Source organism: Numida meleagris, chromosome 4, assembly GCF_002078875.1.
Source record: "Numida meleagris isolate 19003 breed g44 Domestic line chromosome 4, NumMel1.0, whole genome shotgun sequence".
NCBI lineage: Eukaryota > Metazoa > Chordata > Aves > Galliformes > Numididae > Numida > Numida meleagris.
The window spans coordinates 43,539,504-43,566,741 of record NC_034412.1 but is presented as its reverse complement, the minus strand read 5'-3'; the positions used below and the strand labels follow the sequence as shown (position 1 = coordinate 43,566,741).

At 37.9% G+C, this 27,238-nt stretch overlaps 2 protein-coding genes across 4 annotated transcripts in view; one reads left to right on the top strand and one right to left on the bottom strand.

The window, feature by feature from the left end:
- The window catches only part of AIMP1 (aminoacyl tRNA synthetase complex interacting multifunctional protein 1), a 31,510-nt gene extending 27,058 nt beyond the window's left edge, over positions 1-4,452 (top strand). For all 3 annotated transcript variants that reach the window (XM_021395598.1, XM_021395599.1, XM_021395600.1), the window contains one exon: positions 4,204-4,452. In XM_021395598.1, coding sequence (XP_021251273.1) covers positions 4,204-4,370 — 167 coding nt within the window. In that variant the 3' untranslated portion in view covers positions 4,371-4,452. The remainder of the gene's footprint in view (positions 1-4,203) is intronic.
- On the bottom strand, positions 5,047-13,002 carry GIMD1 (GIMAP family P-loop NTPase domain containing 1). The gene is made up of 2 exons (XM_021395601.1): positions 9,613-13,002; positions 5,047-6,494 (listed from the first exon to the last, which is right to left on the bottom strand). The coding sequence occupies exons 1-2, from the start codon at positions 10,003-10,005 to the stop codon at positions 6,225-6,227; spliced, it is 663 nt and encodes a 220-aa protein (XP_021251276.1). The 5' UTR covers positions 10,006-13,002; the 3' UTR covers positions 5,047-6,224.

Sequence of the window (27,238 nt, the reverse complement as noted above, 5' to 3'; positions counted from 1 at the left end):
ACACTGTAAAGCAGGAATAATGTAATTTTATATCATTTAAATGATGGGAACCCCAAGTTAGTACATCATCAAAACAGGTTCCTGATCCACATTCTTGTCTATAGAAGGGATTCGCCTCTTTCAGTTGTTCAAGCTATTGTAGGGTTTTCATATAGGAAGAAACATTTCAATTCAACATTTCAACTATCAAACAGAAAGGAAGTTCACACTTGATGCTGCAAGGACCAGCTAGGTGATGTAGTCACTGGTATGAAGAGGGAGCTGCCTGCCTGCCTGCCTGTCCCTCTGTTAAACGTCTGATAAACTCTGGCTAGGTTTATCCTATGCCCAGGGAGTTCATGCAGCACTGCACAGGTCTGCTCAGGATCACTGCATGACATGATTATAAGAAAAGATGGTCTGTAGCTCCCAGGATTTCCCATATTGGGGGAATTTTTTGTCTTCTGTTTCCTCTTCAGAATTAATTTGTCGCTGAAAAATTTACTTTTTTTTTTTTACACGTGAAGGAATGTACCTTTCTCTTTTCTACGTATAAACATATTAACTGCATTACTAAAACTGATGCTTGTTTGAAAAAAAAAAAAGTATTTTGGTTGGCATATGATGATGGAAGCAACGTTCTATTCAACTTCTTAGGAAATGGGAGGAAAGCTCACTTTTCTTTGATTTCATGCTATGACTGAAAATACCTGAAGTACATTGTGTTTACAGTATTTTTCATTTTCCTATTTTAGAAAGACACTATACTTGCTAGTTGAGATGCAGAATTGGTGGAGATGGATGCATGTAATGAGCACTAAATTTTGAGAGGCTTTAGCAGTAGCAATGGCTAAGTAGTAGCAATACCCATTCAGAGTTGTAGAGTAAACCCTGCTAATGGGTAAGCCCTGCAAAAAATAATGTGAAAGGCACTCTGCGTGTGTGTTTTTTGAAGGGTAGAGGGTGACATTTTTTGTCTGAGTCATATCCTTACTCCAGATTTATATTTTGAGTGACTTTATATATCTGCAGCATATGGAATCATGCGGTCTGTAGTCCTGTTGACTGTAATAACACAGACTGTATTGTCTAAAATTTCTAAGACTGACTAGGGTGTCTAAATGCCGATAGGTAATACGTGGTCTGCTAGTCTGAGTGGTAGGATGAGGATTTGTAGTTACTACTTAATGCTATAATGTACATTTTACTAAAGTAATTACATAAGACTTACTTTAAGGAGATTTAAGATGTGGAATTTTATTATCTTGGATTAGGAAAAAGGAAAAAAGCAACAAAACATTAGTGACTGGAGCCTATAAAATCATTCTGATGTCTGCTGTTGTAGCTTATGTACTGTTCTTTTTCAGACTGCCTTTATATAAGCCAAGAAAATGATATTGTTTGTTGGCAAGTTTGGGGTTGCTTTTTAAAAAGCAAATTCTTAATTTTAGCTGAAGACTTAAATTTTTGTCGTTCTTTTTGTGTGCTTTTCCCTAGATAAGGGTAGACTAAAAGTTTCCACGTTATTTTTGTAATGAGATTACGTATCATTATCCCCTAATTAGCTTTTGTGCGCTGAAATCTCGTTACTTCTTAGGTGCTGTCTCATCAAAGGCATTCTGGCTCTTCACTGACACTATTTTCAGGGGGGTAGAATCCTTGCTATGTCAGATGTCGTTTAATATCACTGCTAAATTGCAATTGTTTGTATTCTGATAGAATTTTTAAGAGTGGTTTTAAAGAGAAAACATTGAGTCATTGAAATGAAAATAGTAAGGACGTCTAGGTCTGATTTTAGTTTGAAGTATGAAAGTTTATGAAGCAACTGGAGCTAAAACACAGGTGTCTGTCAAGCACCTAGCAGTCGATTTATTTTTAGACCTGCTCTCCACCATACGAAGTATTCATGAGAAATAAGCTAATTTTCTTGTTGATTTTTGTTAAAGAAATAGTGTCTTGTTTCAAACTAGTTGATAATTTTTCTGAAGAAACTTGAGGATTTTCTTAAAATTACTTTCTGTGTTTTAGGGGAGGAAAAATTTGCTATCTAATGCTGTGGTCTGGAGAAGTACTCTTTCTTTACGCAATGACATTGTCCTCAGGGGAACTTTAACACCATTTTGTACTCTAATACATGAATCTTCAAGATCTGTTGGATCTTTTCTGCACTAAGAACTTTACCAAATTTATATCAAATATGAGTGGAAAAGGTCTGACTCATATAAATGTGAGAAAAATTACTCCTTCACATGTCTGTAAACTATGCACTCCCACACAGCAATTGCTGTGTGAAAGCAATTACAGGAGCTTTCAAAGCTAAGAAATCTTGCTAGTACCAGTATAACTGATGCTTTGGCAAAATTCTTAAATGCAAAAGTGCCATGGGAACCACAAGTTACTATATAAATTATTTGATATTAGTTCTGCTCTGAGAATCTAGCATTTTAATCAATATCTGGCTCTTAAAAAAAAAAAAAAAAAGAAAAAGAAAAAGATGCTAAGACTGGAGTGCGGTAGCTACTCTATATTCAGTGGGTTTCTTTAACTATGCTATCCATATATTGTATGCATACTTTCCTTAAATTGTGTGATTATATTCCATAGCAAGTGGAGCAGTATTAACATTTCATAAGGCCATTTCATAGATACTGAGCTGTTACAAAGTGAAGATAACTTCTTCTGTAGTATTTAAACCGTTAGACCGAATGACACATTTAACAAAAATTGAGCCCTTTTATTTGGTTCTTTTTATTGTGCAGTGGGAAGCTCATTAAGCTATTGCAAGATTGTATTTATTTTATTTTTTGAAACTCTTCCAATGAATATTTTCTGAGAGGAAGAAAATGCAATGAGGGGAAAGCTTAGAAAAATGCACAGTTTGAAATTCTAGTAGTATTTAAAACCGGTGCTTATTCTAATCTAATATGAGCTCACCACAGATCCCAAGAGAGTAGATATGGAATTCCAAAGAAACTTATTAACATCCAAAATGCTTTTTTATAATAAAAGTCAGATTTTATTCTTAATGGAAAAAAATAATTTTTGTATTTGACAAAGGAAGGAAATGCACAATAGGTTGTTTAACATTCCATTTAATGATTTTTATTAGTTTGTATGCATTCACTGTGGTCTAAATCCAAGTTTGTCTTTGAGAACCTAAGTATTAAACAGGATTTTAATTTTTGTGAAAATGCATGTTTAGCTCTGAGCACTTAGGTTATTAATGGTATTGCTGTTTTTTCTCTAAAATGTTAAATATGCTACAGCTGAGAAATAACTTAAATACATTATCAAATCCTACTTAGGCAACAATAGCCTGCTTAACACAGAAGTCAGTTCGGTGTGCTTCTCTTGCACAGTTGCAGCTATAGAAGCTACAGAAGTTAGACCTGTCTACAGGCTGGGGTAACTTAGTATTACAAGAATTGAGAACAGGAGTAGATTGCATCACTGAAAACATTTAAAGAAGAAAATAAGAGATGTTGGAATTAATGTAGTTTGTTTACTCATGTTGTTCAGACGCCGATGAAGAATACTAGAAACTAGACAAATACACCTTGTACTATAAGCGTATGGGATTTTTCTCTTCCTGAGGACACTGATTAGAGGAAGAAGAGAGTATTTGACATTGTGCTCACATAGAGAGCTTGTCATCTGCCTGTAGGAACTTCTGGCTCCCCTGAGATAATCTCAGAGAAGATCTATTAACTAGGATTTGTTGTTTGATTCTTGCATTCTTGTTTTTTTAGATGTATTTCTCACCTGTAAGGGCACCTGCCAAATTTCTTGGATATAAGTTCTAAAAATTCATTAATTCCTAAAATTAAGATGTTGATAAAGCTGTGTCTTTGTGAGCAATATACTGCTCTACATTACGTTATGGTCTGCGTCTACTTAATTCTTAGAAATCCTTTTGCTTTTAGGTAAATTTTGTAAACCAGCAGCCAGCGACAGTTTGATTTCTTTAGACAGGAGTTATGGTCTGCTACTTACACTATTTTTTCCCCTGAAAGACCATCATTTTGAGAGACGATCTGGAGACAGATTCTAAACAGTCCCTAATTAAGATTAAAGGTTTTGTTTTGAGACTCACAGATAATATTTCTTTCCCTTAAAAATTTATGCAGAGATTCTGTGTGAGCTCTCACTAATGTGTGCCCAAATAGAGCTCTTGCTATTTCTTATGTGTTGTGTGCTATTAGGTTATTCTTTGTTTTGAAACAGGAGATCCTGAGAAGGAACTTAATCCCAAGAAGAAGATTTGGGAGCAAATCCAGCCTGATCTTCATACCAATGACCAGTGTGTTGCTACATACAAAGGAGTTCCATTTGAAGTGAAAGGGAAAGGAGTCTGCAGGGCAGAAACCATGGCAAACAGCGGAATTAAATAAATGGTTATTAGCCGCTTGTTCAGATGTTGAAATGAAAAGTAATGCGAGCACAATAAAAACATGAATATATAACCCTCTGAAATGCATGTCTAATACCTTTTTTGTTTGATTCCTTTCCCAGAGATACAGAATGTTATATCTGTAACACTTCAACAATTCACTCATCCCCATATTTACTCTCCTTGAGGTTGTGTTCTCCACTGTCATTAACTACTCAGTGTTCAAGACAATTGCCAAGGCTCATTCATGGAGGAACTAAAGGCTGACAAGCATATTTTCTAGATTATTGAAAAGTTAAGAGGATCCATGAAGCAAGAGAATCTCAATAAGGAAAACTTTCTGCCCTATTCCTTGCGTGCTAACCTCAGTTCGAGAGGTACAGCACTAACGGTCAGAAGACTACAACTGTCTTCATTCTTTTTGTCATCTTTCAAAGGTTTCAGTCCTCTTAAGCATTTTTCAAATATATTATGAACTTCTGCAACTTAGTTTTCTGCAACTTTGTTTTTGGCTGTGTTTTCTGAGTAGTCTGCAGTTGTAGACAGTTGTGATGGGAATATTAAACTATGGCCTGTTGTGCCCTAGAATATACAAAATGGTGTACATCAAAGTTGTTGCTTTGCTGAAATAGTTCTGTAGTTTCATCTTTTCCACCTCAATAGTTCCTTCCAAATGAGGGAGAGTACTACAGGAGGATGAGTAGCTAATGGGTTGCCAATAAAATGTAGTCAAATACAAAAAAAAAAATAAATTAGTGTTCAATGCTCAAAACATATAAATTGATTTTTTTTCCATTTTTATGTGTCTTTTGAATAATATTTTGTATGAAATATGCTTTGATTTTTAACAGAAGTTGCTTCATTGGCTTTTATTTGAATTGTTCCATAATAATGTATTTAAAGTACTCACAACTACTGTGGTGAAATCCTTAAATGGTGATAGCCTTAAATTACTCCTTTTAACATTTGGCTTTCAATAATCTGAAAGTAACTGCTGCAGATCAATTCACAATAAAACTTGAAAAGTAACTATTTAGAGACTCTTCACATGTTTCAGCATATACTGTTTAATTAACTGTCTACTGAACTACTCACGGCAAGCACTTTTCTAACCACTGATGTAAGAAACTTACCCAACCTGAATTTTGCAGGCTTTGAACTTAATATAGTAATCTGGGAGATAAAATCAAAGTGGTAATGATGCAAAATTTAAAGGAGACAAACACAAAAGAAAGAATTAATAGATTTCTTTTTTGGATGAGTTCTGTATATGCCTATACACTTAACTGTGCTAATTTTTCATGCATCAGGGATTAAGCAGCAGCAACTAAGTTATTCTAAATGTGTCAAATAGCATTAAGCACAGGGGGAACTATTTTATCTGCCCTGTAAACAGTGTATCCAGTAATATCTTATTAAACAAAATTCTTGAAGTTCAAAAATCTCAGTTTTAACCTTTGATTCAAGGAAAGTAAATACCTTCACAGTAGGTAAATCTTAAATTTTAATACTGGAAAGGTTTTTAATGTGCTTTTTTTTCCAGATGTGTGTTCTGTATGAACTACAACATACAATAGGTGTTGCATAAAATCTTATTACTGACTATGCGCGTATTAGGAGCATGATTTAGAGCACTAGCTTGTTCTCATTTGTGGTTGAAACTCAGATTCTGGATGCAGTAGTGTGAGGTACTCTATGAAGGGCAAGTAGGTTGGTAATCTACAGAGGTATTTCCAGTTGTATGTTCAGAAGTATTTGGTGGGGTTGTTGAAAATTCCAGTTACTGTCTTTTCTACTGTTTTATTAGATGTTATATAGCATTGAAAATAGACAAATGAACACCTGAAAGCTAATTTTATTCCTTGTCATGTTTAAGTAGCACTCGATAATTATTTTGTCTTACAAAATTCAAGAGCTTTCTTAAGACAGTAGCTCTTTCCTCTTTAATTATGCTCTTCTGGCTGTCTAGGAAAACATATTTATGTTGTACTGTGCTCAGTAGCGACAACAGGGTACTTGAGGCGCTGTGCAAATACGCTTCCTCACTGAATCCAGCTTCTTCTGCCTTGTCTGCATGAGTAAGTAAAACTGCAGTGAAATCCTTCCATGTGGGACCTAGAAGTTCCTGTAATGAAAAACAAACTTCAAATAGTTGTCTTTTCTTATTCATTTTTTCTACTCCCACCTCATAATTATGTATTAATGGATCATCTTATGTGCTGTTTCTGGCAGTAATCCAATTTATGCTATCTGAGTTGCTGAGATTTCTGGGGGTTTTGAGCTTTAAAGACCTTGGCATCCCCTTATAGTGGAAATAGGGGGTCATGCAGTGATACTAGTTGACCTGTTCTGCTGCAAGTGTTAATAGAGTTTCTTCAGTTAAAATTGTACACGTGTAAATAATGAAAATTGTTGTTTAGCTACATCACACATCATGATAAATACTATGTAAAATTCAGGTAGTTTACATAAGTTTCTACATATGCGTATTTGTACGCTATCTTTAAGCTCTTTGCTAAAAGATTTATGTAACCCTAATTTCAATAACAGCTGTATCCCCTCAAACTGAACTGTCCTCGGCAGCACAGGAAAAATGACAGGCCAGAGAATTTCTTTAACTACAATTGTTCATTTGATGGAAGGGATCAGGGAAAACAAGCTGACTTTATGTCAGCATGAAATAAAGTAACAAGAGTAAGAGATCGGGCTTTAAGTTACAGCTGTAAAAGAAATAACGACTTTAGTGCAATCACGCAAACTTTTGTCTGTGTGAAGACTATTGTATTATTGAAGTCTGCCTTGTAGGTATTTCAAAAACTCTGTAACGTAAATGTTTAAGTGAATAAAACTGTTTTAAAGGATATATTTGTATCCCCAAGTTGAGCAAGGAGTTAGTAAAAGGAGAATGTTATATTGATAGTGATTAATCTGTTTTAGATTTTAGGGATGAGAAAAAATAAACTGCAGAATAGGTGCTTACTATATTTTGTTGCAGGCTCTCTGCGGAGTAGTTGAGAGACTGGTTTTAGAGAGAGAGTAGTGCTGTTAATTATCTGAGGACTCAGATCTAAGTCAGTGCTAATACTAGTTATGAGATCAGTATCTGCCACTGTCCTAATGCATTAGACTATTGGAATAAAAAATCCAGACAGATTTAAATGCCAGTACTCTTCTATCTGAATTATTGATAGAGCATCCCTAGTATGTAGAGCGTTATTGTGAGAACTCTCGGTTGCTAAAAGTGTAGTCCTCACAGTAGTGTCTTCTTGGAATGGCATACTGAAACACAACCGTTGTTGATCATAATTCCAGCACTCAGACAACTGTCCTGCCCCGTTTGTTTGTGGCTGATGAAATCATAGCATGGTAGTCTTTCAAGGAGGTAATAATTAAAATAAGTTATAATTAAGAAACAAGGAAGTGTTGCTTTCTGTTTTTTTTAACTTTTTTTGTAAATCTCTACTAGGGATTTTTAAAGCTCTATTAAAGGAGAAGGGTACCGAGGCATCTCCAATGCCCACGTGGCCTTGATCCAAAACAATCTCAAGGTGATTTTTCATTGCCTTAAAGTAAAAATCTTAGATGAGAATGCTGATTCCTCTTAAATACCATAAGGTTTAGAGAAATGGAAAACTGTAAAGAGGGGCAACACTGAGGAAAAAATATACAAGGTCTGCTCTGAAAATAATACCTTCTATTTTATTATGCCGGTGGTGCGGCAGCAGAGCCTGAACCTTCCCACCAGTATTCCATTACATTTTATTGTTGTGTGACAGATGGCAGCAGAAAGTCAGACAAAATGCCATCTGACATGGAAGTGTGTATGAAGCAAAGGTGTGGAATTGAATTATTCCGTGCAGAAAAGATGGCACCCACTGACATTTGTTGAGGCTCGCTGAGCCTTCATGGAGAACAGCTGGTTAATGTGAGCACAGTGAGGCAGTGTTTGGAGCGTTTCAGTAGTGGTGACAGTAGTGTGAAAGACAAGCCGCGTTCTGGATGGCCATGCAGGTTTTTGAGTGTGGCATGCAGGCACTTGTTCATCACATGCAAAAAATGCACAGCTAGTGGTGGTGTAGCTGAGAATTTGCTCTATCAAACACTGTTATTATGCTGTTATAGTTTCTATGGAAATAAATAGGAGACGTTACTTTCAGAGCGACCTATGTATACAATCTGGCAATGAATACAAGTGCAGGGAAAATTAAAACCAACTTTCAAACTACCACGAAAGTGGGGAGTGGTCTAGTAGTATAGATTAATCAGATGGAAAGAGAGAACAGTTCAAAATGCATTTTGAAAGTTAATTTTATATGTGAACACACACATATATATATGTATGTATATATGTGTATGGATGTCTCTATTATATTTTTAGATAATGTATTTACTGCAGATCATAACACTTGAAGGACCAGGAATTACTTTCTAGTCCTAAAGATTTTTAGAAAGCTCATTTGTGTAAGATAGATGCCAAGCGTAATACGAAGGTTTTGACAATAATTGAGTCTTTGTTTCTTTGTAATTCATAAACAAACCCAATTCATCTGATTAGATAGATAAACTGAGCCATATTATCCTTTTGCCAGTCTCTTTTCTAAAGAGGTATATACATGGTAATGAAAAATGTTCCACATATCTTACCTACTTACAAAAATTTTCTCCCACAGAGATTCAAAATATTTGCTTTGAGTGAGTAATGCAAGACGGTTTCCTTTGCCAGAATAAGCTTGTTGACTTTCTATCTCTTTTTTTTGCTCTTGAATAGATACAGCAGTAGTGATAGTGACTTTCTGTATGATTTTGGACCTGTTATTCTCTGGTTTGGTCTGCGCTGTATCCTATACAGACTGCAGGAGAGTGAAGTAACCAGACTTCTACTTCAAATAGCATCTCTCTTCAACAAGCTAGAACTATGATAGTAAATCTTTAACTAATTTCTGTGAGAGAAGCTTACTCTGATAGGTAAATTTGATTCCTAAATTCTATTGTGTTGAATTCAACTACAGCATAGCAGTTCTTGCTTCTCTTTTCTCGGGTTCAATGTGGTGAGTGTAATGATGGTGTACAGTATTAGAGGTGTGAATGTAAATACGTGTATATTTCAGCTGGTGGATTGGAAAGTGTTCCAGTTTTTAGTTGCACTTCTCTAATTCATATCTGCAGTTAACTCCTCTGTAGTTACTTTCAACCAAAGACAAAAAGAGTTGCCGTTAGAGCAGAGACTTCTATTTATTTTTTACCTGGATGAACTGAATTGTGTGATCGTTTTCATCTGGACACAAAGGCAAGTCAGCCCTCAGGACTAATAGAGCGAGATGCAGACCTTCCTCCCTGAAGTGGTGAGCCAGGGCAGATTGCACTGTGTGTTTCACCTGCTCTTTGCTCAGGCTGCTGTGAGGGTAGCTTGGAGTGTCAAGTACCCGAATGCGGAGAGCTAGCTCACAGCCATTTCTTCGTGTAATCCCCAAAATACGGCAGCTGTGCCCAAGGCTGCAACAAGTAGTCACTGAGCTTGGGGAGAGATGGCTTTTGAAGTCCAAGCTGCCTAGCAGGCTGTTCCCAGCAGCACTTTTGCCAGTCTGACTTCTTCCAAGGACTACAAGGTTGATAGTCATCTCATTGCTGTCTGCCATTGTCTTTGTTTTTTATCTGCAAACCTGTCATTAAGTGAAGAAGGAATAACATGAGCTGTTTCAGACAACAACTTAAACAATCCTGCAAAAATGTCAAAATTCAGTCTCTTTTGAGTGCCTTTCATTGCCTGAAATCTTTAAGGAGTGTATGCTGTAGTCATTCAATGCAGCACGTGCATACTTCTGATCCAAGGACAGATCTTTGCTGTCCTCCTCCAGTCTCCCACTCAGAAGGAGTAAGACTCCCTGCTAGTTCTCACAACAAGGAGAGCAGCCTGATAGGCAGCACTTCTGCACTGCTGAAGGCTGAAGAGCTGGGAAAGAGTCAGGTTTCAGAAGAGATTTAGGAACACAGTAAAGTAGATAAAGCTTAGGATGGGCAAAAAGAATAGAGGAAAAGGAGCTGAGAAACAACTGTGGAAAACAGTATTAGCATGCAGAAGAATGTTACAGAAAAGGAGGAAAACTAGGGGAGGAAGAAGTTAAATAGTGATAAGTATGTGCTGCTGTTACTAGATGACTAAATCTTTACTTGTTTTTTTGAGGGGCTGGGGTTGGGGGGGAAGATAGTATGGGAGAAGTAGCTTTTAAAGGAGTGCTTCTGCAGCAGAGAACAGCTGAGAAGATCTTTTGTTGGCTTCCACTAAAACTGCAATAGATAATGATTCAAAAGGGCATTCTGATACAGGCAAATATAGGAAGTATGTCTGAATTAAAAAAAAAAACAAACAGTGAAGCTAGCTAATGCTAAGTTCAGTCCCCAAATTTAGACTTTAGACATTGGAAATCTACACAATCATATAGACTTCTGTAGCACAGTGGAAAAAAAGAGCATAGGCTAGTGGATGGAGAGGGGAAATGACTTCATAAATAAGCCATCTTATTTTCATCTTTTCTATATTCTTTATCTAATGGATTTTGGTGCAGGTTAATTTTCTCAGAGGAATACTGGTTGATCAAATGCACTCAGATGTTTCAGATGAAAAAGAAATTGGTGAATAAGCAGTTTATTTTAAGTTATCAGTGACACTGACCTCAATGTGTTACGTGTTGGTTGGTTGTTTTTTAATATTGCGTGTTTATGTACTTGGAGATTGTGGAATTGCCTGCAGTTAATTTATTCAAATTTTTACCTGAGCAGATCAGTGATTCCCCTTCCTATTAAATCCATGCCTAAATCAGTCTCTTGAAATAACTCCAGTACAAAGCCAAACATGCAAGAACTGTTAAGTTAAAATATTAATTTTGTTACAGCCAACACTGAATTCTGTATATGGATCATTCTTGGAGAATTTGGCATTTCTGACAGAATTTTCCGTGATCAGTTCCCATTTAACCTTAAGAATATCTGCCTATTCCTTTTAAAAAAGACACCTTATGAAATTACTGTTACCAGTTTATTCATCAATCTAAATGTGTATTGAATTCATCTTCTGTAACGCTGTAATATTAGATGGAGGACATGAATTTGTACATTCCTTCCTTCTAACTCTTTCCTCTCCCAGTCATAACCAAGGATTTTTGTTCTTTTTCCCCTATATGCAGTCTACACGTAAATGCTTAGGTTAATTTTATAGTTTGTCGCTTACCTTCTATTTCCTGAAGTTCTTTCTTTATTCAAGCTTCATTCATAAACCATGTGTGCTGAGAAAAAGTTCATACATGAACTTTGAAACCAACAGCAGCAACGTACCATGCTGAGACTGTTACGTACACATTAATCTGGTTAATCTGTTACTGATAGATCCTCATTCAATTTGTTGTGTTTGGTCAGTACTTGGCACAGTCTGATGCAAATATGATTTATATATAAAGCTGGTATTTTTGAAAGTTGTTTAACTTCTGTTAGCAGTTTAATGTGAGAGTGATAATGGAGGTAGTGGGTAACTTTGTGTTTTATATTCTTGAATGTGTTCATGTGTGTATGTGAAGAGTATATGCACTTTCTTTTATTCGTACAATGAATCAATAGCTGCAACATTTTCAAAGTACGGTGTAAACCTTACACAGATGTAAAGCTATTTCTCTAAGAAAGGTAGATTAAAATAAACTGAAAATGGATAAAACTACACAAGTCATTTGTGAATCGGGAAGAAAATTGAAGAAACAAAGACTGGCACCAGTGCCAGTCATGTTCATTTGCTGTTGACTAGATGTGATCCTTTCTTTGATCACATGCTATGCTTGGTATGTTTTGCTTGCAAGCGTAGTTCTTTGCCATGCTGTAGTAGTACTAAAAGCAAAGGTAAAAAGATCTTCCAAAAAAGACCTATCACTTGCTTTTTAGACGTTTTCCCACGGGTGAGAAAGTAACTAATTTGAATTTCTGTGTCATAATGGGAAATTAACCTGTATTTATGTTTCAGTGACTGGAAAGTCATTAAGCTCCAGAACTGGAGTGTTAACACTTGCAGACAGCATACAACTCAACTCCTGCACAGATTTTCTCTCTTTATGTATAAAGCATATAGCAAGGTTCCTTTCTGTGCTACTGGAAGCAGAATTGAAGAAGAGTGCTTATAGGGTGACACTTGAAAACTGAGTAGGTCAGTCTCATAGAACTATGGATACTGTGAATACAAAATCTGGATGCTTTGCTTGATTTGCCTAGAAGTCTTGACTTTGGTTAAATTGTCGCAGTCTAGTTGAGCACGTTTTGTTGTGCTGTTCTTTTGTGCAGTAATGCCTCTCATTAGAGCTGAGGCAGTGTATGTCATCCTAGCAGCCACATAGTAGCCTGCCAGGGAGACAGTTTAAGCTGTGCATGAACAAGGATTCAAAATACCAGGAAAGCTAGAATTGCAGTAGAAGTGGAGTCTTGTATGTAAAATACAGTTTGCCCAGCTTTAAGTAGATCAGGACTCTTACACTGGCAAAATTGCCATAAAATTTAGAGCACTGTAAGCAAGGCAGTGTTTAAATGTTATCTAAAAGTTACCTAACCGTTCTTCCCCACAAAAAAAAAAAGCAGTTTCTTTCCATTATTATTATTATTATTAGTGTAGCATAACCTGAGGCAGGATGCATCTGGAATGTCTTATGTCAGCATGGACAGAGGGCTTTAAGAAGTCACCTTTCAAGGAGGATATGATGGAAAAAATCAAACTGTTTTATATGACATTTGCTTAGTCTCCTTGAAGTACATGAAAAGAATCCTCCCGAAGGTGGCAGTAGCAGCTTACTCCACAGGTACTGTAAAACGGCTGGGGTCTCCTTGCTCTAGAGTCCAATGCTGAAATAGAATACCAGGTAAGAAATAAGCTGAAGTGTTAGAAGTACAGAGCAATTAGAAGAGTCTTGAAGCATCTGCTGAACTAACGAAGACGTGAAAAACATTTTTCTTTCCATGATCATAAGGGATTTTTATTTATATTTGTATGAAACATATATTTTCTCTCTCTCTAATATATAGCACAGCATCTTAATGAGTTTGAACAGCAGTAATTCAAAGGTAACACTTACGAAACTGGAAGTGTTATTTGTTCTTCTTTACATGATTCTTCTTCTAAAAGAGATCTTTGTTTTCCCTAGCTTTTGAGTTGAGTTGGTGACATTTATTGTGGGGCTTCAAATATGAGATCTTATGGTCTACTGTCAAAAGTTGAATTTGCAAAGAGCAAGTACAGAATGTAACAAAATTCTATTTGATGCTTTTTAGCACTGGTCACTGCCTGTGGGTAAGCTATTGTTTGTTTTTCTTTGTGTTTATTTAACTTTATTTTCAAAATGGCACAGAGAAAACTGAAACTGAGGTCTATTATGGATTAGCAGGCAAGAAGGCTTCCTGGAACTTACAAATGAGTCCTTTACTGCTCCTGTAGAAATACCAAGCAAGTCTTGTAAGGAATTGTCAAGAATCTAAGGAAGTGAGGCTTCTAATCAAATTGAAAATAGCTGGAGTTTGGGCTTCTTCACATTTTGAAATTGCTAAAAGCATTCACAAGATTCTGCTGGATTTGTATGTATGTACAGCGTTAACTAGAGTTGCAATGCATTTTTGTCACATTACCCTGTCAGCTGTTGTTCTGTTGTATTCCTGTGATCACCCAGTTGGTCTGAAAGCACCCTGAGCAAGCCCTCCACCCTGCTTGTTAGTCTGTGCTCCGAACAGGCTACTCTTATAAACTGAAATGACATAGGTTCTTTTGAGGCATAACATCTCTTACCATGTGTCTCCTTTCGGTTCCCACGCCTTCCCATCCCTTACAGCTTCTTCCCCTATGTGGGCTCTCATTTGAGCCCAAGATGATGCCGTAGTAAGTAATTTAAGATGTGCTTTGATGAAGTTCTCTTACTTAGAGAAAACACAGTGAGGCCATTTGACGGATTGCCACACACGGAGGCAGACTTTAAGCCTTCCCATACAACATGAGAAGTACAGGAAGGTATGCAGGCCATGTAGTTAGTGTGGATTCCGTTCTGTTAGACAGGTAATTTAAAAGAAAAGCCAGACACATCATTGCTAAGAGAAGGACAGTCTACTGGTGCTTTATTCCTTTTAGACTGCATTCACAGTGAAATCTTCTGTCTTGATCCTGAAGGAACGCACTCATAATATTCCCTGATATTTCCTTAAAACAGACTTTTTTGTTTGCTAAATCCTATCCTTAGTGTTCTTGGTATTTTTTGAAATAATCAATTATCAGCAATCTTCAAGACGCTTCTCTATGTGGTATGGATGACTGTGTGAGTAGATTGGTTTTGCCAAGAAGCAAGACAGTGAAGTAAAGCTGCAAACTAATGCAATTGCACCTGCTTTGGGAAGCTGTACAACTGCAGAATTAGCTCGTCAGGTTCCCACTGTACTTTTTACAGCAGAATATTGGTTCAGGGCAAATGCTCTGACCAAGAGCAAGAATCTTGCATTTAAAAGGAGAAGGAGCAGAACTGTAAGCATGATTAGCATGATTAGAGCATCTGCCAGAAGTTGTTTCTCTATTCTCCCACTGAATCACCAGAATTCACAAGATAGCCCTTTCTTTCTTCCTCTGCAAAAACTTCAAATTAGAAATCAGTATCTTCGACATGCTAATCTGGTAAGCCTCTCTGCTGTGGAAGTATTGTCTCTACTTAGTTGGCAGGAGTGATGTTCTTCCAAACCCTTTTCTTCTCAGTGCTTCTCTGTAAGAAGCTACTTTTCTTGTTTCCTGTTAGTATGGTTTGGTATGACATGGCTCGGCAAAATGCTGGGGGAATGCATTATACAATGGGGCATATCACACTCACTGTCACAGGCTGCCAATTTCTAATTCTCCTACTAATCCCCACCTTCTTTGGTTTTACTAGCACTTTCCTCCATCGCATCATATCTTTTTTTTAATATTGAAGGAATATTTTTAATATATTTTGCTGTACTGTACTGTCTTTTGAGGAGATTCCTTGGAGATATTTAAACCTTTTTGGGTCTTGTTTTCATCCATGGTGTGAGAATACGTTTTCTCTACTATAAAGGCTGGACACATGTCACTAGTGCCCAGGATTGGCTGTAGGGCTGTGCAGCAAGGCTGATATTTGTCTCTGTGTTAACTGATTCAAGTGAAATAGGCAAAATGACCAAAGCAAAAAAAAAAAAAAAAAAAAACAAGAAAAAAAAATCAATTAAGACTATACATATATAAATAATAGTAAATGGAAACTAATTAAATCATAAGCTTTTGACTTCAAAGGCAGATACTTCGGAAAGAAGCAATATCCGGAAAGCTTGAAAGTACGGAGTCAGAGAAGAATTCTGTTTTCCTTACACATACTTATCTGGATAAACTTTGTGACAGGCCACATATATCTGTATTGACAACGAGTCAGAGTACCATGGTTGTTCACTTTCTTGTGATTAGTATTGAATTCAGCCTCATAAGTACAAGCATTTTGTCTCTGGGGCATATGTCCTGTGAAAGGAGAACATACCTGGAAGCTCAGGAAACATGGATCTGGCTACTGTTTTTGCAACTCTCATTCCATTATTTAGAGAAGCTGCACAATTTCTCAGTTTCCTCATCTAAATAGTGGAGGGAGCATGCTCCTCTTTTGGCAACATACAATAGGAGTTATTTAGCTGAAGGTAACATAGTTTTGCAGGGCAATAGCAGCATTATTACTTTTTTTTTTGAAAGACTTTATCACTATTGCAAAATGGGAAAATATGAACCCAGATAACTTGAGGCTTACTTTCCAAAAGTATTCCCATGATGCCTGGAAAGGTTATAACCATTGTAACGCCAGTATCCACAGAAGTTGCAATTCTACATAGAGATGGTCTGTTTGCACTGCTACTCATATGCACTCTAATCCTTAAGTAGTTTTTCATAGAATGTCGGGAGTACAAAACATATAAAGTCATACTTGAGAATGTAAGAATGATCCCTTTCTACTCAATGACATATCTATGGGTTTTCAAGACAGCTTTAGTTAATTCATTTCTTATTTTCCAGGCTATTTAGGGAGAAAGAATACAACACATGTTGATGACTTCTCTTAAAATACCCAATAACTAACAATTTGCTATTCTTAATATTCTGATTGTAGCCCTTTCTTGTCTTTTCTCTGGATACATACATTTTAGAAGCAATCTGCTCAGTTGCAAGCAACTTTTGAAAAAAATACAAGTTTAAGAAACTGAAATACTAATTAGAAATACCACTACCCTTTCTTGTTTCTGATAATCATGATAGCTTGTGAATGTCAAGTCTTGAACAGATCCTATTTGTATTTTAAAACATTCCAAACAAGCTGAATTTGAGGATGTCTTCCAGTATATTTCACAAGATCAAGCCACTGAATATGTAATGTCAGTATTGTGGTGTAAAAGTCGTTCTACAAGCCAATGTGGCTTGCTCTGGCAATACTTAGAAAAGTGGAATTGCTGTGTCTGGTATATTAAGATTTTGAATAGCGTGTGGGAGGGTGCAAAGTATATGGTTATAAAGCTGGTGTGTGAATTAGGACCACAAGCCCCAGACTGTAATTAATCCACTTTCATGACTTGAAGTGTGATAGACTGTCATCTTATTTGGTGGCTGGAAATTTGCCTGTTAATGTCAAATACAGAGATGCATCACTGTTTGTTTCCCTGAAGTTAACGTTTTATAGATATAGACAAGAAAATGGAAGTGTATGGAAACATTACAGACTTAGTTCCAGTAAGCGCTGACATAACGAGGAGCAGAGGAAGTATTCTCAAGCTTTAGGTACAGCACAGAGGGAACAGCAGAGGGGTGAGAAATTGCAGGCTGTTTGATGGGTTTTTTTGCTGCTGGTTGTTTTTTCTGGGTTCCCCCGCTGCTCTTGTATCACTGCTCTTGACAAACTTCATCTGCACACAACTGAAACCTTTTACAGAGCATCTTCAGATGCAAAAGATTGATGCTCACATACAGAAAACTGTTTCCTTCACCATGTGACTATCTCTTCAGACAGGAGGAGCTGGTTGCATCTTTCATCCGTTCAGTTCCTTAGTTGACAGCAGCCTCTGTGCCTTGAAGAATGCTTTTTTCCCGGTCCTCTATCAAATATCTGGCATCCTAGTTTTTTTTGCCAGTGCTTTCCAAATCTGATGCAATTCTGGGCCCTCTCTATTGAGGATAACAGGAGACAAGAGAAGGCTTATGAATACTGCGTCAGGTTCATGGACTCTGATAATGTAAGTTGGAGTAAAAGTATTGGCTCTTGGTTTTTATCTAAGTACAAAGTCCCCAATGTATTGTACAATACAGTACAGTAAGCCATGGGCGGAGTTTAAAATGTGGTGTCATGCTGTGACCAATGTCTGTGGGAAAAATGAGAGTGTTCCATTTTTAGCACAGTGAAAATGAAACATAGCTGGTGGAAGCTGAGCTAAAATGTATCATCATGTGATTCTGAATAGGCCTTTTATCATCAGAACAGAGATGTATAGGACACAGCAGCTCATAGACAACAGCCATATAGCAGAGACTAAATGTCGACTCCCAAGGAGGTAACAAAGGTTTCTGCCTAGCAGTTAAATGAACAATGGAAAGAAATTGGGGCTTCCAAGTGCAGCTAAGTTCATTTTTTTCCAATTAAAAACTAATGTAGTGAGTTGATGTTGTCACATCGGCTTCCTCATAGCTCCAACCATGCTTGCCCAATATCATCGGCTAATATTTTACAAAATCTTTCTTTGGTCAGCAGAAAATAATTTATGGCTATGAAGAACAAACAAGAGCGCTAACTTTTTTCAGTCTACACCCACAATTCTTTTTTTAGAAAACAGATTTGTCTCAAGTGAGAGAACAGATTTATTTTTTAGGAACGAAACTGTAAAGCGGGAAGAAAACTCACAGCTGTCAGCATTTCCATAACCTCACAAGACCCAATTTGTTGTCTTAATTTATGGGGAAAACACATTGTTTTTCTGTTTCAGATTTGCGTAACTGGCTGATTATATATATACACAGCATCTGTGCAGAAGATGTGCTGCTTTTAACATCTGTCAGAGAACTACATCTCAAACTGCTTCCTGTTACCTTCTTTTGAATGTTTGGGACTTTAAACTGTTTTTGAGGGTTCGTACGCTACAAAAGGATAAATCCATCCTGATTCAAGAAAGTACTAATTTAGCACATAGAAAACTACGAGTCAGTGGCTAAGTTATCAGTTTCCTTAGAAAAGACCAGCTACTGACAAAGTTAAGCGGTCTGATCTGGTGCTTCTGAGTGGCCACCAATGAGCTGCAGTCATGTCCTGCATGATGCATGCTGAAAAGGTGGCTAGAGAGAGACTGTCTTAAATAGATGCTGGGGGAGAAGTCTTCACTGTAAGTATGAGAACTCTCAACTCTCAGTGATTTCATATATTCTTGGTGTCACTTAAACTGCCTGGATATGGAATAGGTTGTCTTCTGGTAGTATGTGATAGTGTTCACCAAATGCTGCAGGAGTTCAGTAAGAACTTCAGTCGTGCAGTAAGGGCTCCAAGCACAGCGATACTGCTGTATATTCTCTTTCCTTCAAAAACATAACTTCACTATAGGAATAAAAATAGGACAGAAACTCAAAACAGAAACCTCAAAAATGGTATGAAATAGCTTCATAAAGCTGCAATTCTTAACTTGACATAAACACAGAATTCCACTGACACAACGTGGAGCTGACAGGCTTTGTGTATGAATCTGTCAGAAAGGGCAGACATGAAGCACTGCTTGTTGAGGAAGCATGAGAAATAATATGGAAGATGTTGTTTTTTGGTGGTTTAATTTTTTTTTAAAGTCTGTTTAGAAGATGGGAAGTTCAATGGCTGCATGAAATGCAGGCTATATGGAACTGCTGTCTTATTTTTATTTGGTCCACAAAATTTGGCATGCTATCGTATTCTGCACTGTTATGGAAGACTCAGCTTGTGGACCCTGGCAGCTGAAAAGAGAAGTTACGCAGATGACTTCACACTGTTTAGAATTTCTGCATTTGGGGAATATTATGGAATTGCTAACAAATTTGTTCTTTTTAATTGTAGTGGCATGTATGCATTTCCTGTCCCAACATGTCCGTACTTATTCATAGCACACCAAAAGAATTACAGATTTTCTTTTCCTTTTGAATGCAAACAGCATGAAGAAAAATTGTTTTCTAGACATCAAAGAGACTGAAGTCAGAATGACCAGTTCAGACAGCAAGCAGCAGAAATCTGAATGTTGGCCTGTTTTATACCTTTAACGATAATGAGACCAGCTAGTAAAACAGAGGAAAAGGGGCAGGATTTGCTGATACTTTGCATTTAAGAAAACAACATGTTGGCTGAAGAATTGTAATCGGGCTACAAGGTGGTGAAATCAGCCTTTTTGGTCCTCAGTACAAGGATGATGTATAAATTTAGACTGTAATTTCAGTAAGATGTTCGATACTTCTCTTGCACGGAGTGACTTATGTAGTGTTTCACCTTTCAGATCTCTCTATTTAAACTTATTGAAAGACAGATTTAGACTTGGGAGTCATTTCTACACTGCAGCCATGTCTACAGTGAAGCACAGCAAACACGCTGTTTAGAGCAGGAAGTTAAATATATCAGAGGAAACTGTGAGGGACTGTAAAGGCAGAGGGTATTTTCTTACATGGAATATTGCCAGGGCACATCAGCTATCTGTTGGCAAAAATGGCACAGGAGCTTGTTTTTTGCTAATCCCTCTTGCCCAGTATGAGGTTTAAGCAGTTTAAAAAAAAAAAAAAAAAGTGCAAACACTTTTGCAGGCCTAGGAGAAAGGAAGAAAACATTGCATTAGTGCAGAATGGGTGCCATGAAGTAAGGCACAAGCTGCAAACTTAAGTTGTGATTAGACTGAGTGTTGAAGGAGAATGACTGATTTATGCATTGTTTGGTTTATTGTTTGGAGGAGTCTAACTTGAGACTGAAGAACTTATAAGAGTGGTGAAACAGATGTAGTGAAACAAATAGTAAGATTGCACAGCTTTGCCCAGGTTCTCTGCAAGTTAAATTTAACACACCTGGGTTTTTTTGGAAGCCTTAGAAAACCCATGTGTCTGTGCATCTGATACCAAGCATCTACATTCAAACTATCTTCAAGATTAGAAAAAGGTAGTGTGCATTGGGATCTCTGTAAGTGAACACTGGTCCTGGAGCAGAAAGCAGCTGGAACTTTTGTGGTTTAGGACCAGATGAGGCTTAGGTCAAGAGCATCACAGTGGGATATTTCAAGTAGGCTGTGTCTTCCTTGTCTTGACCCGTAGACGACAGCTCTAATTTCTAGGAGCGTTCAGTGTCCAAAAATGTTTACTGGCGTAGATGGGAATTTCAGCAGTGAATTTTTTGGCTTTTCCAAATCATGCAATTTTAATTCTTTACTTGTGCATTCAGTTTTTCTTTTCTTTGGCAAGGTCTCAGATATAAGCAGCATCCAATGGCTACCAAACTGTTCTTCTTGACCTCTTCTCTGCATCTGTCAGTCTCTTTTGTATTCACCTCGAGCATGGTAGACACTGTAGTCTGCAGCTTTTTAGATTCACTGACTGCAAAGAGTGTAGAAAGGGTTTCAAGCATGAAACTGTCATTGTGAAAGTAGCTGTCATGGTTTTATGATTTTCCGTTATTGGTACTCCACATCATAACATCATGTAGTGAATGTACCTGGTTCTCAGAAGAGGACTACTACATTCCCCACGGTACTTTTCTTCTCTGTTACCATTTTCCAGCCAGAGGGAAAAGATAAAAGCTCGCAGTATAAAAACTTGCAGATCACGAGACCTCGTCCCTTTTTCCGCCCGTCTCTTGTCTTGGCAGCACCTCGCTCTCCAGCCGTCTTATCGTCGGTAGTAGAGTAAGGCCTACCTTGATTTTGGGACATTCTCTCTCTCTGTATTGGATTTATCAGCTTAAATTGTAATTATATTGTATTATAGTGTGTTGTTTTGCATTCCGATATCTTATTTAGTAAATTAGTTTGTTTCTCCTCAGATTGTTGCCGCTGTTCTTTGCTCTCAGGACCATCTCCTTACCCTTTTCCTGGGGCGTGGGCCCGTGGATCCCCCGTCCCCTTCGTCACGGAACTGGGCCGAACGCCCGTAAACCCTTGACAGTAGCTTAAGAATACTGATCAGGCTTTAATACATGAGGGTATTGATGAGTACAGAAACGAGATGGAGGATTTGTTAAGGCGCTGTGAAACTTAACCTAGAAAAGAAAGCAAGTATATTGCTCTTGCACTAAGCCTATAGAATGTGACAATGGTAAAATGTCCTTAAAATCAGTTAGATTTACATGAATCACAGTAACTCATGATTCCTGCGAATACAGCAGATCAAATTCCCTTCTGCTCTACCCCAGAACAACTCAGTTGGGTTCATTCACTCTAACTCCAACAGTGCTCTTTTAGTTGGGTGTACTTATAAATCATTTGAATTATGCTGGTTAAAACTGAAATAACATTGATGTAAGCGAGACTTTTCACTTCAAATTGAGATGGCAAAATACGTTCAGTCTCTTGAGAGGAAATGACAATGAGCTATGGCATACTGTAGGAAAGCTGAGCATTGTAACTCTTGGGGTCTCATTGAGAAGCTCTTTGTAAGGCCACAGCCTCTCACTTCATATTTTCCAGTGTCCAAACTGACTTTAATTCCGTTCAAAAGAAGGACACTCAGACTTTTATTTTTCCTGAAAGTTTGCATTCTCATTTCACTCACTTTCACAAAGAATGTTACCTCAGAAACATTAAATAGAAAACATGTGCTTCAGGGCTAATGGTATTGCTGCTTTGTATGGTCAGCTCCAAATTCTCAACATGAAGGCTTTGTTAATCTAAAGTGAAATAAAAGCAGCTGTCATAAAGCATGTGATATATAAACTCTCATTTAAAGCTGTATTATATTTCTCTTATTATTTTTAATAGTCTGAATTGAGAGAGAGAAAAATGTTTATTGAAAGGATAAAAAGCAGCACTTCTCTAAACATTCCTTCTCAAGAAAGGGAAGACGAGCATTTTGTCACTGATAGAAAGTTGTAATTGTTAAATGTCTCTTTTCTCTGGGTACTCAATACTCTTAGTTGTTGTGCATTTTGCATACAAAAGAACAAGGAATAAGTGAGCGTACAGATAATATAATTTCACCGCTTTTTAAAGAAAGAACATTTTTCCACTCTCTCATTAAGTTCTTGTTCTGTCACTGTCAGTCAGGGATTTAATTTGGTTTTTAGTGCCAAGGAAAGGAGTTCTCCCATGTCCCCACTTTGATGAGTATTGGTGTTTGACTGCAAATTTAAGTTGCCTTTGTCTTCTGCAGAGTCCTCCACTGCCTACCTTGCAACTCACTAATGTAGTTGATGAGGTTGAATCTCTCCTTGCTAAAAATGTCTCTGCTGGGACAGCTTTAGATGTTGCATCTTGAGGCACAAGGGTTATGGTTCACATAGCAGAGGTTTTGTGTTGGATATGCAGTGGGGGAAAGACACTGTCCTTGCTGAATTGCTTGACAGACAGCTGCAGCTATGAAATCCAGAGATTCTTACCTGCCAGAACATAGATGCTAGATCTGAAGTAATCTCGATGTTTTCATTTCAGGATTATACAGCTTTTAAGATACACAATGCTTTAGTTATGCATAGTTATCAAGAGAAAAGTTGCTTATTTTTTAGGATTAAGGATCACTGTGTGTGTGTGTCTGATTTTTCTCTCTGAAAAATCTTTTTGGAAAGGTGTTTGGTATTAAAAACAGGACCCTCAGATGTAACTTGAAGGCTAAACTATTTCATCAAGAAACTAAAGCTTCTTGATAAAGGTAGACTGTGAAGCTGAAAACAAGAACTGTATGAAAGTGTTTTGTATATTTTTTTTCTGAGATACTGATGATCATTTGGTCATATTAAATTATGTTATGGAACAGTGTGCAAGTGTGTGAAAAGTTTTTAAGATGTTGATTTGGAAATGTGCCTTTCAGCGTGTCTCGATCTATGTTTTCTTCGCTGCCTTTCTGGTCCTCATCAAGGCTATTACCTTAGAAGTTAGAAAATAATATAGATTTAATACATAGCATACATGTTTATTCATTGCATCTTTATCTGTTTTCTTCTTAAGGCACAATGGATAAGTTAGTTGTGATAAAGCTATATGGCCTTTGGATAGGTTAGTCATCAATTTAAAACAGTAATAATTTTGGCACAAAAAGGGTATTAGTGTAAAATGAAGCTAACAATTCTGTGACCTGTAAGCAACACAGTGCTTTTCCCTTCACTTTCAGCTGTCCTTCCATTTCCCTAACTTCAAAATTAATTCCTGACTTTATTCTATTTAATATCTATTTAATATATTTTATATTTTCCCTCCGCACCCCTAGAAAAAACTTTCAGCATTCATAGTAGATACCTTTAGCCAGCCAAGGGTAATTTTATGACAGTATAAAAAAACCTCTCATTTTCAGTGTTCAGTTATAGCTGCTCTTTGTAGAGCTTGTATCCATTTCATAACATACATCTTATGATACTTGTTGTGGTGGACGTTAACTGGGATATCCTCAAATCTCTTTTATAACTCTTTCAGAGATATATATTGTTTTTCTTTTTTCTTTTCTTTCTTTCTTTTTTCTTTTGTAAATCACAGTTTCTCTTTTTACAGTTGTTCAAGAAATCAGAAACCTTATTAAAAACTGTAAAAATGGAAAAAACATGTTCTACGAAGCCAGAATATCTGTCTAAGTAGTTTTTATGGTCCATTCTTCCTTTTGCACAAGATCAAAGCATCAAGGGACAAGAAAATAGGGTGAGAAAAGTCAATTCAAACTTGCACAGATCATGCTCAGGCCAAATATTTATCCTGTGATTCATCAAAAATGTTGCAAAATATAGTACTGGATTTTTAATGATCTAAGGTTTCACTGCCAGTTCTTGTAGGACATCCTGTTCTGGTGCTGTTCTTAAAGAAAAAGAAAAAAAAAAGTAAAGAAAAAATAAGAAAATGCATTAGGTTGAACTATAACTTGGAGAGATCTGAAAGCCACTAACAGATGGTCGTTTCTCATCACGAAGCAGTGTTTTTTTAAGAATGTAAATATTTATGTTCATGGTGGTATAGAACTCACATTTAAAATTGATAGAAGAGGAATTTCTTGTAAATGAACATGTTACTGTTTCTGCTGTGAAAATAAAGGGAATTCTTCAAGAGAGAGGCAAGTTCTGAAAGTGATAAAAGGGTGACAAGAGTCACGTCTTACACTTGAATTCTGCTGATTTCAGAATTTCAAATGACAAGATGATGAGCAACCAATCCTTTATTAAAGGCCACTGATTCAGTCCTTTTAACACTTAAAGAATTTGAATAGACTTGTTTCCTTTTCTATAAGGAGCATCACTAAAAGAGGAGCTCAATCTGGAGAATAAAAGAGGAGGCTTTAGCTCCTTAGGCACTTTCCCGAGGTGCAGTGCTTTGAATAAAAATGCTGAAGCCAGCCCATACTTCACTATTTATCAGCCTCACACAGGTACAATACTTTCATCATCTTTCCTACTATGCCACGTATCAAAAACTCAATAAAGAAAAAAAGAAAACTAGGGCATATGTAAACCATATCACCTGTATATCAGTGAGATAAGCATATAGTCCCAATGGACATGGTCTATGGATCTCAATGAGTTGCATCTCAGAGTCCTGAGGGAATTAGCTGATGCAGTTGCCAAGCCATTCTCAATATTTGAAGAGTTACAGTGGTCAGGTGAAGTCTCCAGTGACTGGAATAAAGGCAACATTACATTCATTTTTAAGAAGTGTAGAAAGGATGACCTGGGAACTACCGACCTGTTAGCCTCACCTCTGTGCCTTGGAAGACGATGGTGCAGATCCTTCTGGAATCTATGCTAAGGCACATGGAAGAGAGGAAGGTGTCATGGGATAACCAGCATGACTTCACCAAGAGCAGGTCTTTCCTGACCAACCTGGTTACTTTCTATAATAGTATAACTGCATCAGTGGACAAGGGAAGAGCCACTGATGTCATCTATCTATACTTCAGTACAGACTTTGGTATGGCCCACAGTAGCAACCTTCTCTCCAAATTGGATAGTGTCATGGTTTTGTGATTTTCGGTTATTGGTATTCCACATCATAACATCATGTAGTGGATATACCTGGTTCTCAGAAGAGAAGGACTACTACAGTCCCCACGGTACTTTTCTTGTCTGTTACCATTTTCCAGCCGGAGGGAAAAGATAAAAGCTCGCAGTATAAAAACTTGCAGATCACGAGACCTCGTCCCTTTTTCCGCCCGTCTCTTGTCTTGGCAGCACCTCGCTCTCCAGCCGTCTTATCGTCGGTAGTAGAGTAAGGCCTACCTTGATTTTGGGACATTATCTCTCTGTATTGGATTTATCAGCTTAAATTGTAATTATATTGTATTATAGTGTGTTGTTTTGCATTCCGATATCTTATTTAGTAAATTAGTTTGTTTCTCCTCAGATTGTTGCCGCTGTTCTTTGCTCTCAGGGCCATCTCCTTACCCTTTTCCCCTTTTCCCGGGGCGTGGGCCCGTGGATCCCCCGTCCCCTTCATCACGGAACCGGGCCGAACACCCGTAAACCGTTGACAGATACATATGGATTTGATGGGTGGACTGTTAGCTGGACAAGGAGCCAGTTGCAAGATTGTACCCAGAGAGTGCTGGTCAATGGCTCAGTGTCCGAATGGAGGTTAGTGATGAGTGGTGTCCCTCAGGATTCAGTCCTGGGACCACGTGCTCTTTAACATCTTCATCAGTGACACTGACAGTGGGATTGAGTGCACCCTCAGCAAGTTTGCAGATGACACCAAGCTGTGTGGTACTGTTGACACTCCCAAGGGATGGGATGCCATCCAGAGAGGGCTAAACAGGCTGAGCAGTGGGCCCAGATGAACCTCATGAGGTTTAACGAAGCCAAGTCTGCACCTGGGTCGAGGCAACCCCTGCTAACAGTACAAGCTGTGGGATATAGGGATGGAGCACAGCCCTGCTGAAAAGGACTTGGGGGTATTGGTGGATGGTAAACAAGACATGAGACAGCAGTGTGCCCTTGCAGCCCAGAAAGCCAGCTGTATCTTAGGCTGCATCAAAAGAAACATAGCTTGCAGGTCAAGGGAGGTGATCCTGCCCCTCTGCTCTGTGCTCTGAGTCCTAACCTGGAGTACTGTGTCCATATGGGGAGTCTTCGGTACAGGAGAGATGTGGTCTTGTTGGAGTGCATCCAGAGGAGAGCCACAAAAATGACCCAAGGGATGGAACATCTTCCCTGTGAGGACAGGTTGGGAGAGCTGAGGCTGTTCAGCCTGGAGAAGAGAAGGCTCCAGGGAGACCTGAGAGAGGCCTTTCAGTATCTATGAGGGGGTGGGGGTGGGGTGCTAAAAGAAGGAGGGGGACAGACTTTTTAACAAGGTCTGTTGTAACAGTACAAGGGCAAATGATGTCAAACTGAAAAAGAGGGAATTTAGAGTGGATATAAGGAAGAAGTTTTTTACAGTAAGGTGGTGAGGCATTGGCATGGGTTGCCCAGAGAGGTGGTGATGTCCTATCCCTGGTGACACACCAAGGTCAGGCTGGAGGGGCTCTGAGCACCTGATGCAGCTGTAGGTGTCTGTCAACGGTTTACGGGTGTTAGGCCCGATTTCCGTGACGAAGGGGACGGGGGACCCAAGGGCCCACGTCCCGGGAAAAGAGGAAAGGGGAAAAGGGTAGGGAGATGGCCCTGAGAGCAAAGAACAGCGGCAACAATCTGAGGAGAAACAAACTAATTTACTAAATAAAATATCGGA